An 18,248-nucleotide genomic window follows, 5' to 3' on the forward strand; every position below is an offset into this window, starting at 1 on the left:
TCACCCCCCTTCTGCCCCCCCCAAACAGGGGGGCAGAGGATGAGGAGGGTTATAGGGAGAAGTGTCGTCTCCCCACCACCCTAAATTATCACCCAGCCCTCCCCAAATCCACCCCCAGCCTCCCCCATCGCTCCTTTCCCGGTCTCCCCCCAAAGCCCCTACGTTGGCTGCTCACACCACTCACCCCCCCCCTTCCCCACCACCACTTTGCCCCCCCCTTTCCCCACCATGACCCCCACCCCAAGGTACCCTGGGGCCCCCCCCACCTGCTGAATGGCCCTTTCCTACCCTGTGCCGGGGAGTGGGGGACAGGCCAGCCCCCATCCTCAGCCGTGGGGTGTCCCCAAAAGCAGAGGGTGACCCCCCTGGCCCCCACAGCCCCATCTCAGGAGCTGGGGGGAGGCAGGGAAGCCCAGGGCTCCTGGGGGGCAGAGGCATCGCTTTGCAGGGCATCCCCCTCCCCAGGCCTCCATGCCATGGTGGGGGGCAGGAGAGCCTTGGCAGCCCAGCCCCTGGGGGCTGTGGAAGTGGAGGAGGAGGAAGGCACGGGGTGCTGCTGGAAAACGGAGCTGGGGTCTTCAGGCCAGAGCTCGGCGGGGGGGGATGTCCCCTCTCGCCTCTCACCCTCCCACCATGCGGGCGGCAGCAAGGAGAGGGGGCTGCGGCCCCCAGTGCCAGTGGTGGCATGGAGTCGCTGGTGAGCCGCCAAGGCCGTGCCGAGGCTGAAGGCTTTGCCGCATTCTGGGCAGATGTGCCGCTTCTCTGAGTTGCCCTGTGCGTGGGCACGCTGGTGCCGGTTGCGGTGGGAGCTGCGGCCAAAACATTTGCCGCAGTGGGCGCAGGAAAAGGGTTTCTCACCGGTGTGGGTGAGCCGGTGCCGGTCATAGTGGGAGCTCCAGGCAAAGCCTTTGCCGCAGACACCGCACTGGTAGGGTTTCTCGCCCCGGTGAAGCCGCCGGTGCCGTTCCAAGCTGGCCGGCGTGCTAAAACCCTTGCCACACTCGGGGCAGGCATGGGGCCGGCCTGGTTGGGCGGCGTGCGTGCGGCGATGAGCCAACAAGGTAGAGCTGACGGCGAAGCTCTTCCCGCACTCGCCACAGCGGTAGGGCCGCTCACCGGTGTGTACCCGGCGGTGCCGTTCCAGGTGGGAGCTGACAGCGAATGCCCGCCCGCACTCACCACAGCGGAAGGGCTTCTCCCCAGTGTGGATGCGGCGATGGCGTTCCAGGTGTGAGACCCAGCCAAAACTCTTCCCGCACGCCCCGCATGGGTAGGGTTTGCTGCCGCCTCCTCCAGCACCAGCTTCCTCGGTGACTGCCGACACGGTTTTGGCGGCGTCATTGGTTTGCTGCTGCCGGGCATGGGTGCGCTGGTGCTTGGCCAGGGCTGAGCCCCAGCGGAAGCAGCGTTTGCAATCTGGGCAGGGGTACGGCCGCTCGCCGGTGTGGACGCGTTGGTGCTTGAGGAGGTTGGAGCTCTGGCCGAAGCATTTGCCGCACTGCTCGCAGCGGTAGGGCCGCGGGGGGCTGCCGGCAGGCTCGGCACCCGCTGGCGGCGTCTGGGTACCCTTGTGCTTGAAGCGCTGGGGGTCCGTCTGGTGGTTGAGGCGCTTGCCGCAGTCAGCGCATTTCTGGGGGGGTGGTGGGGGCTCTTCCTCCGCCTCCCCGTCCTCCTCATCCTCGGAGGCGGCGGCGGCAGCAGCATGGGTGCGCATGTGGCGGTCGAGGTGGGAGCTCCAGGCGAAGGCTCGCCCACATTCAGCGCACTGGAAGGGCTTCTCGCCAGTGTGGATGCGCCGATGCCGCTCAAGGTGGGAGCTCCAGGCGAAGGCTTTCCCACACACCCCGCACTCGTAGGGCTTCCCACCAAGGTGGCTCTTCTGGTGCCGGTCGAGGGCCCCCGGATCGGCAAAGCTGCGGCCGCATTGGGGGCAGCGGTTGGGTTTCTCCCCACTGGGCGCGTGGGTACGTTGGTGGGTGAGCAAGGAGGAGCTGACACTGAAGCGACGTCCGCAGTCGGGGCAGGCATAGGGCCGCTCACCCGTATGGACCCGCTGGTGGATGGTGAGGTCCGAACGTTGGATGAAGCATTTGCCGCAGTCGGGACATTCATGGGGGCGGTCGCCAGTGTGGATCTTCTGGTGTTTCACCAGGGCTGACTTGTGGCTGAAGCTCTTCCCACACTCGCCGCACATGTTGCTGGGTTGGCTCTCGCCTGGGTGTGTGGGCATCTCCCCCAGACTCCCGCTCTTGCCTGCCTTCGCCCTGGTCTTGGTGGGGCTCGAAGGATGCTCCTCGCCCGCAGGTTTCACCACTTCAGGCTCTTTCTCAGCAGCTTCTTCTCCAGGGGTTTCCTGCTCCGCTCCTGTTCCATCCTCTGTGGGGCACAAAGAGAGACAGACACAACCTGGGCAGGAGACATCATGTCTCCCAGGGCTGGGAAGATGGGAAAGTAGTAGGAAAAGGAAAACAAGGAGGGATTCCTCCACCTTTTTTATTTCACACACTCTTCCAGGTAGGCACCTCTAGAAGAGGCATCTCCAATCCCCATTGCTCCTCTCTGCCACCAACATGGATGTGGTAATTAATCCACCGCCACCAGAAACGCGGCTGTCTGGGAAGGGAGTCCAGCATCTCCATTTTGGCCAGGACATCCCTCTGGCATTACAGTCTCTCCTCCCCACCATCTTCCTTCCATGCCGTGACCAAAGCAGGGCTTGCAGCCTGGGGTACAGCAGCAGCCACGACCATTATGGTGGGGGTTCGGTCATTTTGGTGGGAGGCTGGCAGTGGGGGAAGCCCTCCACACCTGCAGGAGCTGAATCTGGGCTGTTTCCCGTGCTGCGGTGTGATCGGAGGCTCACCTGCGGCTGGGGTGTCCCTGGGCACGTGGAGATCCAGGGCTGTAGGTTCATCCCCGTGGTCCAGGCGGGACAGCAGATCGGGCTTAGAAACGGGGAATTCTGGAAAAGAGAGAGGAGGATGAGCAACGTGGGTCAGGAGGGTCTGCCCTGCCCATCCCCCTGACCCCAGCACCCCTTGGATGAAGACGGATCCCTCTGTCCACCCCAAGTTTTCTGCCACAGGAGGGGTAGGTTCCTCACCCAGCGCCATCAGCGTCTCGTAGCTCTCCTGCATCACGTCACGATACAGCGCTCTCTGACGCGGGTCCAGCAGGACGTACGGCTCCATGGCTGGTGCCACCAGACCCCCTGCAAGGAGGAGGTAACCCCCCATAAGCTGGCATCACCAGCCATCATCCTATAGATTTGCATCCCTCGGTTGGACTCTTCATGCAAACCCCTCTGTATTATTAACCTGGGGATTCTCTAATAATCCAATAGATGATTATTCTCTAATAAGCTAAGAGAAAGGCTGAGACAAATCACAATATGGGTAAAAAGTGTGGTGACAGGCAGCTAATAAAAACCTCCATCCTTTACCCCACCACGTATTTTCCCAAATCTTGCAGGAACTTTATACCCTCTTCCTCTATCAAATATAGCTGAACAATTTTATTTATTATTTTTTTCCTAAAAGTTAATAGAGAGGAGGAAGCAGAAGGGGAAGAACAGAAACAAAGACAGCATGGTTCCATAAAAAAATGAAAAAAGAGATAAAACCCAGCCCATGAAGAACATGTTTCTACAGACAATGCTCTGCTGAGAGATCCTTACACTAAAATTCATTTTCACCCAGATTTAACAGCCAGTTCCTACTGTACCAAACCCTGGGTGCTCATCCACAGGATCCTTCACCCAGAGATTACTGCCCCAAATTTTCCAGGACCCCCCCCCAAAAAAAAAACCACCCCATAGCAATCGCTCCTGCTTCTCAAAGAGGATAAATAACCCAGTTATTTCTCTATGCAAAACACCAGTGCTCAGAGCCTGCGCTTGGGGGGAAAAAAAAAGAGTTTTCCCAGCTATAGGAAGAGGGTTTGGTGCTGTCCTTTGCAAAAATAATTTAAAAGCAAATTACCACCACTCCCTCAAACGTTTCCTCAGCCTCCTCTGTGAGTAGCGGGTGTATTAGGATCCCAGCGCGTGGGTTGATTTTTTTTTTTTTTTTTCCTAGCAGCAGAGCTGTTACAGCTGTGGAGGACGGAGGAGGTAGGTTGGGAAAAGGTGGATTTGCAGAAGGTTGTCACCGACTTACTGATGCCAGGAATAAAAGAGCAATTTCAAGCATGCACCGCAGATCCCTCCTGCAATTTTTGCCTTTTTTTGTTGTTTGGTTTGGTTTTTTTTGAAGCCAGCATTTCAGCCTGCTTCATTTATTCCTCGGTGGTTTGCCATCCTGCTAAAAAAAAAAATAAAAAAATTAAATTTTAAGAAGGGGTCAATAATGCATGCCCTCACAGACACCTCCACTCCCAGCCCCCGGCCGCAGCAGCAGCCCATCCAAAAATGAAACCCACCCGTCCAAACAAAACGAGGGGGGAAGCCTGCAAAAAGACAATGGGGCTGGGGTTTTGGTGGGGGTTTTTTTGTGGGTTTTTTAAATTGTTTTCCCCCCCTTCCCAGGGATGGACAGCATCCGGGCACCAAGTTTAAGCCTGGTGTGTGTGCAGGCACCCCGGGGAGGAGAGCCGGAGGGGACGGGAGGAGAGAGGAAGGGAAGGATGGAGGGGGAAAGGAAGGGGATGGGAAAAAAAAAAAATAGCAGCCATTTTCTGCTCCTTCTCCTCATCCAAAGACCGAACCTCCCCGTTACCTGTGGTCTCCGGCTTGGGAGGTGCTGTCTGTAAAGCTCGGAGATGCCCCACACACACACTTTTCCCCCCCAGAAAGCCCCTTTTTCCCCAAAAAATTAATGGGGTAGGGGAGCTGCAAGGGGCTGTTTGTGGTATGTCCCCCCCGGAGATGCGAGGGCCACAGGGATAGGGTCAGCACGGTGCGGCGGCCGTGGCGTGACCAGGGAAGCTCGGTTGCTCTGCTATCCCGAGCAATAAGAGTTAAAAAAAAAAAAAAAAAAAAAAAAAAAAAAGGAAGGAAGGAATTAAAAAAAAAAAGAAGAGGAAAGAAAAAAGAGAGGGGAGAAAAGAGCTCTGCACAATTGCCAGGGCCCTCTGGCGGTAATAGTGAAGGTGTCCCTGGGCGGAAATTAAAAAAATTATATATAAAAGCACCTTGCAAAGTGAAAAACGCTCACCAGGGTGGTGGATTTTTTTCACAAAATGTGGAAAAAAGGAGGGTTTGGGATTCCCTTGCCCCTCTGTGGAGATGGGGATGTGCCATTTTCCTTACGGAGGGCTGCAGTGGGGGAGCTCCTTGCTGCCGGCCCCGTAAATTTATTCGTGATAAAGCCATTGAGGAGCACTTTGGGGCAAAAACTCCTAAATTTGGAGCTGGGGGAGGGTACTTGGGGACGTTTTAGCAAGTGTGGGCTGAGGGGACTGGGCTGCCGATCTGCAGAAACCCTCACATTGTGGTGGCCATACCAATTCTTTACAGAGGGGAAAGGGTCTGGTTTTGGGGGTAAAAGGGGGGTTTTCTGTCAATGCCTGCATGTCAGGGATCTCAGGCCAGCAAGGAGCACAGCCCAAATGTGTTTAAGAGCCCCGTGAGTGGTTTTGGGTTCACAGATGCCTCAAAAATGTGTCGTCTCCCCCCCCACCCCGGCCACAGTGGCCCTTTTGGGGGGCTTTGCCCCCGATGGGGCCTGTTGCCATGGCAACACCAGCTGGCTGCCCTCATCCAAGATGGCCCCTGGGGGCTTCACACCCCCAGGGGCCATCTTGAGCAGGGCCCTCCCAGCAGCAAGGGGAAGGCCGCGGCCATCTCGCCCCACTTGCCCTGACTGCCCCACACTGAGGAGGAGGCCGCAGCCATCTTCCCTCTTGCCCTGCCTGAAGGTGAGGCTGCCATTTTGGAAGAGGGCAGGCGCCGCCATTTTGGAAGCGGGCGCGGGCCGCCATTTTGGAAGCGGGCACCTCCCCTCTGAGGCGATCGCAACCCTCAGGCCCTGAATTAGCAGGTTTTCCCCCCAATTTCCACCCTCCCCGATCCACTAGTAATGTCTTCCACAAATATTTCCTCCCCAAAGCAAATTTCACCAGAGACAGTGAGGAAAATTTAAAGAAAAGCAGAGAAATTGTGGTGTATCCCCCATCTGCCTCATGCTTCTCCCGCAGCAAGAGAGACTCTCCTGGTAGGGATTGTAAATCTAGGGAAGGGCTATTGCATGGGTGCAGGGAGGGTTTGGGTTATTTTTCCCTGAATTTAGGTCTCTCAAGGTGATCCATGACACTTGTGACATGGCGGAGAGGTTACACAGCAGAGAGGCCGATGCTGTGAAAACCACCCCAAAAAAATCCTCTCTTCCCACCTTCACATCAAAAACCTTCGGTTCAGTGACCACCACCCCCTGAAAATGCGTTTCTAAAGGAACAAAAAAGGTCCACAGGGAGTTCTCCGAACTTTTTTTTTGCAGTATTTAATGCTTTATGCTGGAAAACCCAGCTGCTGGATGACAGGTGAGCGAGCCTGGGGCAAAAATGTGCCCATTTCCACAAAAAGCACTAATTTTGAGGCAAAACGGGCTGCCTTGAGGGTCTGCTGCCACTCAGGACAGTTCCAAACCCACATGGCATCTCTTTTTTGTTTTTTTTTTTACCAAAAAAAAAAAGGTTTGAAAATGCTAAAAAAGCAAAGCTAGGCAAACCACCCACTGGCCAATAGTGTCGTTAAGGCTTAATTATGATTGCAAAGCTGCGATTTAAATTAATTAAACATCATGGGGGTTGTTGGGATGGGTTTTGAGCACAATGCATCCCAACCCTGCTGCCTCACTGGCTTTGGGGTGAATTAACCTGATTTAGGGGCACCCCAAAAAACATCCCTTTGCCCCATTCCGGTGGTGAAAAAACCCAGGAAAAATGGGAGGAAGTTTTATTGGGGCTGGTAGAAGAATAATTAATAAAAATTAAAGTAGGAGATGGCCCACGTTCAGCTTAACAAAGACACTTTGTTGTCAAATCATGACACATTAAGACAATTGTTTTTAGCGATTATTAAGGTGTGATGTAATAGTATTAAGATGTGATGTAATAGTATTAAGATGTGATGTAGTAGCATCTGTTTCCCAGGGACAGCCTGAGGAGATCTGGGTGAATTAACGTATATTTAAAGTTTAATTTTCAGCGATTATGGAGCTGCCCGTCATGGGGGGCCCCTTTTACAGGGCAGGTGGGGGGACCCATGTGTCTGGCTGCCCCCTGCACATCCTATAGGCACCAATGCATCCCCCCCGGCATCCTATAGGGATGGAAACGCGTTCTCCCCCCACCCCAACAACCTATAAGGACACGCCCCCCCCCAGCATCCTATAGGCACCTATACATCCACTCCCCACCAGCATCCTATAAGGACCCAGACATCCGGGCTCCCTCAGCACATTACAGGGACACACACCCCTCCCAGCAGCCTATAGACACCGATGCCTACACACACCCCACCCCACCCCCCCCAACATCCTATAGGGACCCAGACATCCGGGTTCCCCCAACGCCCTATAGGGACCGCCCCCCATAGCCCCTCATGCTGCAGGCCCCGCCCACTCCTGGCCGCGCAGGCGCAGTACGCCCCCCTGCGGGGAAAGACGCAGGCGTCCTCGCGCCTTGTCTCGCCTTGCGCATGCGCGGCGCCGCCCCTCCCGCCCAGCAGACGGACGGCGGAGCGGCGCGGAGCGGAGCGCGGAGCTCAGCGCAGCCGGGATGGAGGCGCCGCCTGCTCCCCCCGCCGTACCGCCCGCTCCCTGCAGCGCGGCACGCAGCCTGCAGGACGAATTGACGTGCCCGGTGTGCTTGGAGTACTTCAACGACCCGGTATTGGTGGCCGAGTGCGGTCATAACTTCTGCCGCGCCTGCGTGACCCAGTGCTGGGAGGACTCGGCGCGGCGGCTCTGCTGCCCGCAGTGCCGGGAGCCGGTGCCGCAGCGGCTTTTCCGCCCCAACCGTTCTCTCGGTAACATCGTCCACATCGTCCGCCAGCTGGGGCTGCCGCCGGGCCCAGCTGAACCGCCGCCGGGGCCTCCCGCCCCCGCCCCGCCTCTCCCCGCTGCCGCTCCGCCCGGGCCGCCGGGGCCGCCGCGCTGTCCCCACCACGGAGAACCGTTGCGGCTCTACTGCGTCCAGGATCGCCGCGCCGTGTGCGTCGTCTGCCACCTTTCCCGGGAGCACCGCACCCACACCGTGCTGCCCGCCGAGGAGGCGGCCCACGCCGCAGAGGTCAGTGCCGGGGGTGGCGGGGGAGCCCCGGGGGCGGCAGGGAGCTGGGGGTCACATACCGGTTGCGGTAAGGACCACCGCCCCCCCCCCCCCGGGGCAGCAGTGCACTGGGGGCCCCACGTCGGGTGCGGTAGGTGACCCCCCCCAGGATGTGGGGGTGCAGTGAGGACACTCTCCGGGAAGCCCTTCTTGGGTGCAGGAGACCACCCCCAAGGATGGGGCATGCAATAATGATTCTCTATGCGAAGGGAGAATCTGCAGGGACACCCTCACCCCGAATTGGGCGTGCACTGGGGAGCCCCCTCCCCATGGGAGGCAATGCTCCTTGGGTGTATTGGGGACCCCCCCCTCTTTGTACCTACTGGTGACCCGCTGCCCCCAGTGTGTAAGGTGCAATAGGGATCCCCCATTCATATATACCTGCAGGGTAGTGAGGATAATGGGGGCCCTCAGGGTGTGGAGTGCAGAATGGAGCCCCACTGGGGACCCTCTTCCAAGCTGGGTGCTTCTCCATGCAGTGGGGCAGGATATGGTGTGAGATAGGGACTCATCCTCCCCAGATGGGGATCCCCTGTGTTGGGCGCTGACCCCATGCCATAGGGCAGGATGGGGGAGTGGCCCCAGTGCAAAATGGAGCTCGGTTTAACTGGGAAGGTACTGGGAGAGGGGAGTCAGCTGGTTTTGTCCCCTGTGCGAAATAATATCAGGCTGGCATAGGAATCCCTGGGATTGCATTTGTGCGGGTGTGAGCTTGCAAAATACTGCTGGGCACCCCAAAATCCTCAGTTCTTACTTCCCTGGGGAAAAAACGTTCTGGAGTGAGCATGGAGCCTGGCTCCTGGGCGTGGAGGGGCTTCTTTTTTTAGCAACGAGCACAATCTGGGGCTAAAGTGAAGCAGGAATCCCCAGGAGTGACTTTCCCCCCAGAAAAAGCTAGCACAGGGTGATTTAGCAACGTGACGCAGAGCAAATACGGAGCCCAGCCTCCAGTGCTGTTCAGTCTCTGCTGTGGTGATAAAGGGGAGACCCACATGTCATGATGCAGGAGGGCTTTCTGGTGGAAATAATTAGTAATTAAGAGGTGTGTGAGCACAGCAGCCTGATCCTGAGCAGCCAGGCCTTGTTTCTCCGGCAAGGTGGAGGAAAACCAAGATGCCGGATGGGGAACGGATGTTTACTGCGCAGCGACAGCCGGAGGAGGAGGAGGAGGAGGGTGGCACTGGCGCAGCCAGGCTGATCACGGTGGATCGGGGAAGGGATTTGCATGATCGTTAATCGCAGCGCATTAATTCTTGCAGTTATTGGTGTCGAGGCAGGTGGCACCAAACACTTTTATACTGGATTTCATACTGAATTTGCTGTGGGTGCCCGGCTGCACTGTCCTTACCATCTTTGGTGGCCATGGTTGCTCTTGGTGGGAAGCTGGAGCTCAGGTTGGCGTTGTTTCCCCCCCAGATTTGAGTGTTTGTCCTTTTTTAGGACTGCAGGGCCTTTAGGCAGGTCTGACATTGAATGCTGCTCAGGCTGTTGCTCTCTTGGGGTTTTTTCCCCTCGTTAATCTGCTTTTATGGGCTTTTAACAAGTGGTTGTTGCCCCTTAAGGGCTGCTTGCAACCTGTACCCCCTTTTTTTCTGCCCTTTGCTTTTATCGCTCGTGCTTGAATTTTGTGTTATTGTGAGACATGTGGTAGCAAGCCCTGGTTTGCACAGCACAATCTCTGTCTTTTATTTATAAAAGATCTGTCGTTGCTTGCTCCAAAAGCCCTGCTGCTTTTTGTTCGGTGTTGCTAGGAGCCTCTCCTGTCTTCCTTGGAGGTCAAATGACTTAAATTAGTGCGGTGGTTTCCAGTAATAAGCCATTAATAAATTTAACGAGCAGCTTGGAAGTGGCCAGCCCCTCCATCTCAGTGGGATTCAGGCAGATGTCGGGGTGCCTTGGCTGGTCTCCCCGGGATGTGAAAGCGATACTGAGGGGTGCTGGGACAGAAGGGATTTTCACGTGGGTGGGATTTGGTGGTTTGTGTTTGCAGCTGTGCTCTTAAAGGGAGCTAAAAATTGGCTCAAATTTTTTTTTTTTTGCCATGCTGCCCTTGCTTCTTTCTCCTGCACCTGACTCTGAACTGCTTGGGAGTTTTGGGGCTGTTTGGGGAAGTTTTGGCTTTCTTGGCATGCCCAAAAGTAAGGGTTGAGGATAACAGGGCAGGGGAGGACATGGTGGGGTGATGGCCTCACCTCAGTTTGAGTTCATGGTGTTCTCCAGCTGCAGAAAATACATAGTTGATGAAATTTGGGCAGTTTTAGCAGCATTGCTGGAGGGAATCCCCCACCATCCCTTTGCTCTGTGTTCCTGATCCCAAGTAGTAAGGATTCCCAACAGATCTCCTCTTTCTCCTTCCAGGAGGTGCCACAGGAGCATTTGAGCTCCCTGAGGAAAGGGCGCGAAGAAGCCAAGGCTGAGAGGGAGAGGCAGAGCGAAGACTTGCTGGTGAGTACCTCGGGATGGGGTTTTCCCTGAACCCTCCCTGGCCGTGGGGACATTGGTCTCACGTGGGTTTCCCCTCTGGATTTTGCAGAAGCAGACAGAAGTGGAGAGGCAGAAGATTGTGGCTGAGTGCAAGGAACTCCGGGGCTTCCTGGAGGAGAAGGAGCAGCTCCTGCTGTCCCGTCTGGAGGAGCTAGACAGAGACATCATCAAGAGGAGAGATGAGAGTGTCTCCCGGCTTTCCGAGGAGATTGCCCAGCTCGATAAGCTGCTGGGTGAGCAAGGAGGGGAGAACGGCCCAGGAAACCAGTCTGGGCAGGTGAGCCTGCTGGGATGTGTCCTCCCAGCCCCGAGGTTATGGTATAGCAGGGTGTAAAACCAGGGAGAGCTTGGGGTTGGGACCCCTGGGGACAAAAATCCATTTGCAGGGACCACAGGGTGCTGATGTGCCCCGCTGGGGAGCAGCTCAGGTCCATTAACCCCGTGCTGGAGCTGGCCCATCTATGAATTCAGGGTTTTGACTTGCTGTAGGACTGCTGGGCTGGTTTTTTCAGGTGGGAACCCAAATTTTAGCACAGTTTTGGGGGGTAAAATTGGCCCTTGTGGTAGTGAAGCTGCTTGGGCCCCCTTTGATACTAAGAAATACCCAAACAAACCTACCAGACGTTTTTGGTTTGTGTCACTCCATTGTCACTGTGAACACTGAATTCTCATGGTTTTGGCAGTTTGATGGCAATCATGATTTTTTTTTTTTAAATTTCTTTTAAAAGAAGCATGTTTTTTTCCCCCCACTCAGGCTAAAAAAGAAAAAGGGGAAATAAAACCCCATAATTCTAAACTAATTCTGCCATCTCTGTGAGTCCAATTGCACTCTGCTTTGGAAACAGCTGCTGAGAGCTGATCCCCTCAGCAGAGCAGCTGTGGGGCCAGTTTTGGGGAGGGTTTTAGAGGCTGCAGGATAGAAGAGACACTTGTACTGATCAATTTCTTTGTGGGTTTTTTTTTTTCTCTCTGTCCAGGGTGTTGCCCCAGCTGGAAGCAGGTGAGTGAACTGGAGCCCTTGCTGGGTTAACTGGGAGCCTCAGCTCGTAGTTCAAGGGCAAATGCTCTGTCCAGCTTCCTCCTCGCCTGCTTTGTGATTCTTGCCCACGCCTGGGTGTTACCTGTGCTGCCAAACCAAATCTCTGCGAAGGGGATTTGCGGCAGGTGGGTTGTGGGAGGGTTTGAGAGTCCTTCCAGAGAAAACCACAGAGTATTCAGTTGGGGAGGGACTGAATTTGACCCATCAGGACTGGTATTAAACACTGGATCGGGCTGCTCAGGGCTGAGCCCCAGCCAGGGCGTGGAGATCGATCCCCCCACATCTGTGTGCCCCAGACTGGACCTACTCCTCAGGTGTGGCCTCACAAGCACTGACAGAGGGACAATAACCTAACACCAACCCTCTTCAGTCCCAGAGCAGGTTTCTTTCCTGCCTCTAGTTTGGAGATTTTATTTTATTTATTTTTTTCCAGAGGGGAACTTAATATTTGTTTCTTCTCCCCAGCTTTGAGAGCTGGATGTTTTGCAAGCCAGAGGCTGGCTTCACAGAGCTGGAAAAGAAACTCAAGAGCTTTTCCCAGAAGAGTGCAGTGCTGAAAGAGGTTTTGCTGGAGTTCAAGGGTGAGTGCTGAAAAAGGTTTTCTTCAGAAGTTGGTGCCTCCTAACCCCCTACGTTTAATTCAAAGATGACTTGGTTTGAGCCATGCTCTTGTTTTTTATCTTGGGCTTGTTTGGAGAACTCTTACTCTTTGAGCATCTGCTCCTCAAAAATAAAAAGCCCTGTTTGCTTGAAAAGCAGCACTTTTCCCTTGGGTTTCTGCGTGGAAGCTTGACGTGGTGGTCATTCCCAAGCAGCAGCGTTTGGTGGCTTGCTGTAAAGTAGGGAGCAAGGTCCTGTGTGCATAGGTGATCCCCATGCATGAAGGGATCTAAATTTCTTTCTTCTCTTCCCTCAGAGAACCTCCGGTTCGAGCTGGAGAATGACACAGGTGAGCACGGTTTGGGTTTGGGACTCTGACCTTCATTTTTGCAAGGTTTAATTTGAGAGTTTCAGCTTCCCCAGGGGTGTCTCAGCAGTAAGACCTTCAAGCTAGACTTAGAGGGCAGGAGAGGAGAAAATTATTGCTTGTGCTGTCAAGGGAGCTGGGGGGGGAAAGGGATCCAGCTGCTGGGAGAGTCCATGAAAGATGCAGTCCTGAATTTTTTTAGGAAACTGGGGGGTTAAGAGGACTCTGCAGAAGCTGATCTGCTCTACCCGGAGACCTTTGGCCCCACTGGTGGGTGCTGAGTTAGCTCAGAGGTGGATTTTGCAACCTTTGCCTTTGCTGGTGGTTCAGGGACGTGGGTGGGCTCTGTCTCCTTGGCTGGGTTCAGGATACGACCTGTCTTTAGCAGTCTCTGATGTTCCCCTCTCACAGTCGTCCTCAGGCTGTGCAGCCCTAGTTCCTGATTGTCCCCTGAGGAAAAGAACAGCCCTTAAACACAAAGATATTTGTGCCAGCACTTGGCAGTGACTTAAGTTATTTCTGCCCAGAAATTTCTATTCCAGAGCAAGGAGATGTCTCGGATGGGGCAGGCTGGTGGGTTTGCAGCATAGATCTGGCTGTTTCTCCGCTTTAATTACAAAGCGGAGCCTGATCTTTGTTCCTCTGTGACTCTTGGTGCTTTGGGTGCTTGAAAAGCTTTTCTTTTCCCCCTTCCCAGGTGATCTGTCTCTGGACCCGGATACTGCCAACCCCTACCTGGTGCTGTCGGAGGACAAGAGGAGTGTACGGCTCAGGAGCGCTCCCCAGGAGCTGCCAGCAAACCCCAAAAGATTCGATTACTCCTTCTGCGTGCTGGCAGCGGAGGGTTTTGTAGCTGGGAGGCATTACTGGGAGGTAGAGGTGGGAGATGGAGAGAGCTGGGTCCTGGGGGCGGCCCGTGAGTCTGTGCGGAGGAAGGAGAAAATCGACTTTGCTCCAGAGGAGGGGATCTGGGCGGTGGGGTTGAACTGGAAGGGAAAGAATTGGGATCAGTATCAGGCTTTCACCTCCCCGGAGACGCCCCTGTCCCTGTGCGAGAGGCCCAGGAAGATTGGGGTGTACCTGGACTACGAAGGTGGGTGGGTGGCGTTTTACAACGCCGATAACATGGCTCCCATCTTCACCTTCACGGCCGCTTTCACTGAAAAGATCTTTCCTTTCTTCTGGCTCTTCTATGTGGGCTCCTCGCTCTCCCTTTGCAATTGATCCGTCCAGTTTCTTTATCCCTCCCTAAGGTGACCTGCAAGTAGTGCCCCATCCTGTCCCCTTTTTTTTCCACTTGCTTTCAGACAAAGGACCCCAAAACTCATGATTGTCCCTTGTTTGGCTTTGGGGTTAACTTTTTCTTGTTGCATTCAAAAGTTTTTTTTGGGTCTCTTTTTACCCTGAAAACCTTCCTCTGGGGCATCAACTGTTGAGGGCAGCTGCTTAAATAGCCTCTGTGGGGTTATTCCCCCCCCTGCTGTATAAGCAACCCCATATATTTTTGTTTTTGAAGTTGGCTGCCCCATGTAAACAGGGATGTAACCAGGGAGAAAAGCTACCTTAGGGGATTATCGCATCCTGCACCCATCTGTAGCCAAAGCAGTCTGCTTTTGTGCACCCCAGGAAGCTCTCGGCTAGAAAACCTGCGTGAGGAGGAGAGGTACTGAACCCAACCCCTGATTTCTGACACTGTTCCTCTGCAGGTCACCTTTTAGCTTTCCCCCCCTCATCCCATCCTCGCTTTCCTTTCCTCGGGAAAGGGCCGAGCCCGTCTTTTGCTGCTGCTAGAGAGCAAAAGCCCCATGATTTCCCCCTCACCCCGTGTTAATGCTGAGCATCCGTGGGGCCAGAGCAGAGCCAAATGCTGGGAGCCGCAGCCCCAGGGATCGAGGCGGGGGAAATAAAGGGGAGACAGAGGTTTTTGCCTCGACCCAAAAACTGTAGGGAGAACCGTGGAGGTGCCGCAAACCTGGAGTGTCTCGGATGTGCTTGGCATCACAGGTTTTTTTGGGGTTGGCTTTATGGGTGTGGGTAGGTCCCAGTGGAAACCCAGGCGTGTCGTGGGGAAGGAGGGGGGAAGCCTTGTTTTAGGTGTGATCTCGCGCGTGCTTATAAACCCCTGCCCGCCCTCGTGTGATCCCGCGATGCTGTTATGTCTCTTTGCCCTGTCACTCTGTTTAGTGGGGAAATAAAAGTTGCTGTGCAAAAAAGACAAAAAAAACCCTAAAAAAACCCCAACAATCTGATGTTTGTTTCTTCTGTGCCGGCTGCTCTCGGGACAGGCTTGGTCCTGCAGTGATGCTACTGCCAAGAAATGCCCCAAGCCTTGAGCCCCACAGAATCACCCTGACTTGGAGCCTTGGACTACCTGCAATTTTAAATTAAATCTTAAAATGTAAATTGACTTCTTTTAAATACCAAAAAAGGCCCATTCTTTTGGAGGTTAAAGACCCTCCCCACCTTTTCCTTGCATGTATATAGATACATTTTAATTCTTAAGTCAGAAATCGAGGCAATGGCTGTTTTCTTTGAGAGCCGCTAGAAAAGGGAAAGGAATGAAACATGTACAACCTTTAAAATAAACCCTTGGAGAGGCAGAAACTGGGGAGAGGGACCCTGGTTTTGGGGGTGAATCCTCGTTGCTCCCCATGGCCCTGCCAGTGCCCATCACCTGGTACTATCAAGCTCTTTTTTAGGGGTGAAGAATACTTTTTTGGGGTGAGCAGAAGTCCCTCAGTGAGGGGATGTCGCCCTTCCACAGGCAAGCACCGACCATGGGTGCTTGGGGAAGGAGCAAGTTGAGAGGTGCTGCTGCCCTGTATTGGGAAGAAATTGGGGTGCCTGTTTCCCCCCCAACCCAGGAAATTTCCCCAAATTTCTGCTCTGAGAAATAAAATGGCACCAGGAAAGCAGATGCCCCTGAGATGGGGTATTGCAGAGCATCTCTTCTCCATCACCAACCCATCATTTATCCCTGCTCTGGGAGTTCTCACCAAGGCCTCTCAGCCCCAATTTTGGGTCAGTTCCTTCATTACTGGTTTCTCTAAGCTGACAGTGCGGTTTAGATACGGGGCAGTGCTGTGCTAAATGCAGAAAACCTTTGGACTGGGCAGTGAGGCAGGTCGCGCATGTGGAAATCTCACTTTTCTGCTTCTGTTTTTCATAGAACCTCAGTGCCATGGTGCAGAGGTGGCCGGTGCAAGTCGGGAAACTTGTTTTTACACAAAATAAGTCTTTATTCAGGATCCTGCCCAGGACTTTGGCAACCTCACACTCTCTCCTTGCAGCTGGAGCCAGGCAAGAGGTTTTCTGCCTGCGGCAACACTGCTGCCAGCTCGAGGGAAGCCCGGGTTTTGGTGGAGAAGCTGGGATTTCCTCTGGGAAGTGCCAGTCCTTGCCTGGAAAGATGGGATTTTTGGCACCTTGACATGCTGCAGCATCATTTCACCTTGCTCCATCCTGCTCTCTGGTCCCTCCTTTGGCCAAGAACCGGAGGATGCTACGAACCGATACCATCCATCACCCGGCCTCGGGGTGCGCCTGGCTCCCTTCCGATACCCCCTCGATAATCAGCCGAGGCTGCAATGGCAGATGGGGTCTTCTCCAGTTCACCACTGCTCCCCAGGGTGTCCCCAAGCCCCGGCATCTCCAGGGGTTCCACGGCCAACGCTGCGGGTGCCTCCGGGTGCTCCAGCCCTGCCTGCATCCCTGCACTGAAGCTCAGCGGTGGGGATGGCACTGTCTGCCGTTGGCTCGCTTCAGTTTGGGGCGGAGCGCCGGGCGCTTCGGGGTGACTTTTGCTTTTGTGGGCAGTGACGTTGTCTTTCTTCTCGAACTTCTTGCCGCAGATGTTGCAGGAGAACTGGTAGAAGGAGTCGGCGTCATGTTTCTTCATGTGCCAGTTCAGAGAGGCTTTCTGGCGGCAAGTGAAGCCGCAGATCTCGCACCTGGGAGAAAAAGAGAATGGAATTCAATGTTAAAAAAGGTATTACAAGGGATTAAGCACAAGGGAGAGAGAACCGGCCCCGCCTCATCTTGATGCTGTAGTTTTACGGGGGTTTAGCAAAGCTGCGTTAGCTCTGTGTGGCTTCAGCACACCCTCCAGGCAAAGAACTGTGTTGCTCTCATTAAGTCCCAGCTTATTAAGCTTCTCCAAGTCAAACCCATGCCCTGAAGCTGATCCTGAAGCTGCTGGATCAGAGCGCAATCAGAAACCTTTAGGCAAAGCAAAAATAACAGCCAGTCCTCTGGCTAAACATGGCGAGGGACTTGGCTCTCCCACCCAAGCACCGAGAAGCTAAATTTGGGTTGAAACGCGATGGGGAGAAACCCTGACGTGGAGCGGAGAGTTGGCAGTTGTGTTAGTGGGACTGGTACTTACTGCAGGGGTTTCTCTCCTGTGTGGATGCGCCTGTGGATGATCAAATTGCTGCTGGTACGAAAGGAACGGGCACAGAACTCGCAGATGTAGTCCCGCTTGTCTGCAGGGCGGAAGAAAAAAGAATTAGGGGGTGAGCCAGCAGTTGGGGAGCTTTCAGGATTGTGTTTTAGGAGGTGGGATGCTTTCCCAGCACAGAAATGGAGATGATAAATGAGATCTTGGGAGCAGAAAGCAAACAGGTGTGGCAACATCTGTCAGGGATGCGAATGTGAATGGTGAGGATGTGGGTATGGGCAGCTGTAGCCCAGGAGCGGAGGTATAGGGAGGTATATATCCATATAGGGAGTACATGCTCCGACTCACCACTGTGCAGTTTCTCATGCTCCTTGAGGTGCTTCTTGAAGTTGAAGGACTTGCCGCAGCTGGGCTCCGAGCAGGTGAAGGTCTTCTGGTGGACGTGCTGGTACTTCTTGTGGTGCTGCCATTTTGGGGAGAAAAAAGGGGGAGTAAGAAGAGAGGAGGTCGGCAGTGAGAAGCCGCGCTTGGAGGAAGCCCAAGGGCACCTTCCAGCGATAGCCTCCCCTGTTTTGCTCCCTGAAGAGCATGGTGGAGCTTCAAGGGACCTCAGGCAGGCCAAGCGGCTGCTGAACGTGCGGGGCCAAAAAGTCCTGTATCAATTATCCAGCTTCAGAAAGCCATGGGAAATTCGGGTTGCCCGATTCCAGCTCTAGGATGACACCCAAGATATCCAAAATGGAGCTTGGACAGGCAAACCCTGACCCATCTGGTGGGTCACCAAAGCTTCTGATGGCCCCAGAAGAGCCTGGGAGTGGGACGGGTGCTCATGCCCAGCTTGGCTGCACCTCCCAGGGTGTGAGAAGTGGATTTAAGGACAACGGTTGTTCCCAGCTCTCACATTCAGGTACTGGCGGTTGGAGAAGATCTTGCCGCAGCCTTCAAAGTCACACAGGAGGATCTCGCGTTTCGCCGCCTTCCTGTGGAAGAGAAGGTAGAAAACCATCTTTGGTGAGGATGAGTGGGGAGGAGACCCGAAAAAGCTGTAGCTTTTCGATTTGGCACCCCGCTAGGTCCTCCTCACCCATCAA

General features: G+C 54.6%; 2 protein-coding genes across 2 annotated transcripts in view; one reads left to right on the forward strand and one right to left on the reverse strand.

Annotated features, from left to right (window-relative positions):
- Nucleotides 1-259: 259 nt before the first annotated feature.
- LOC104631832 (uncharacterized) overlaps nucleotides 260-18,248 on the reverse strand; it is a 244,583-nt gene continuing 226,594 nt past the window's right edge. Inside the window, 2 exon segments of the mRNA XM_075738298.1 lie at nucleotides 260-2,198; nucleotides 17,143-17,172. Of these exon segments, the coding sequence (XP_075594413.1) occupies nucleotides 386-2,198; nucleotides 17,143-17,172 (1,843 nt within the window). The 3' untranslated portion in view covers nucleotides 260-385.
- LOC104643836 (E3 ubiquitin-protein ligase TRIM7) lies at nucleotides 7,631-15,020 on the forward strand. The gene is made up of 7 exons (XM_075738351.1): nucleotides 7,631-8,229; nucleotides 10,627-10,713; nucleotides 10,802-11,029; nucleotides 11,730-11,752; nucleotides 12,257-12,372; nucleotides 12,708-12,740; nucleotides 13,456-15,020. Exons 1-7 carry the CDS (start codon nucleotides 7,717-7,719, stop codon nucleotides 13,980-13,982), a joined length of 1,527 nt encoding a protein of 508 aa, XP_075594466.1. The 5' UTR covers nucleotides 7,631-7,716; the 3' UTR covers nucleotides 13,983-15,020.

Source organism: Balearica regulorum, chromosome 32 (genome assembly GCF_011004875.1).
Source record: "Balearica regulorum gibbericeps isolate bBalReg1 chromosome 32, bBalReg1.pri, whole genome shotgun sequence".
NCBI lineage: Eukaryota > Metazoa > Chordata > Aves > Gruiformes > Gruidae > Balearica > Balearica regulorum.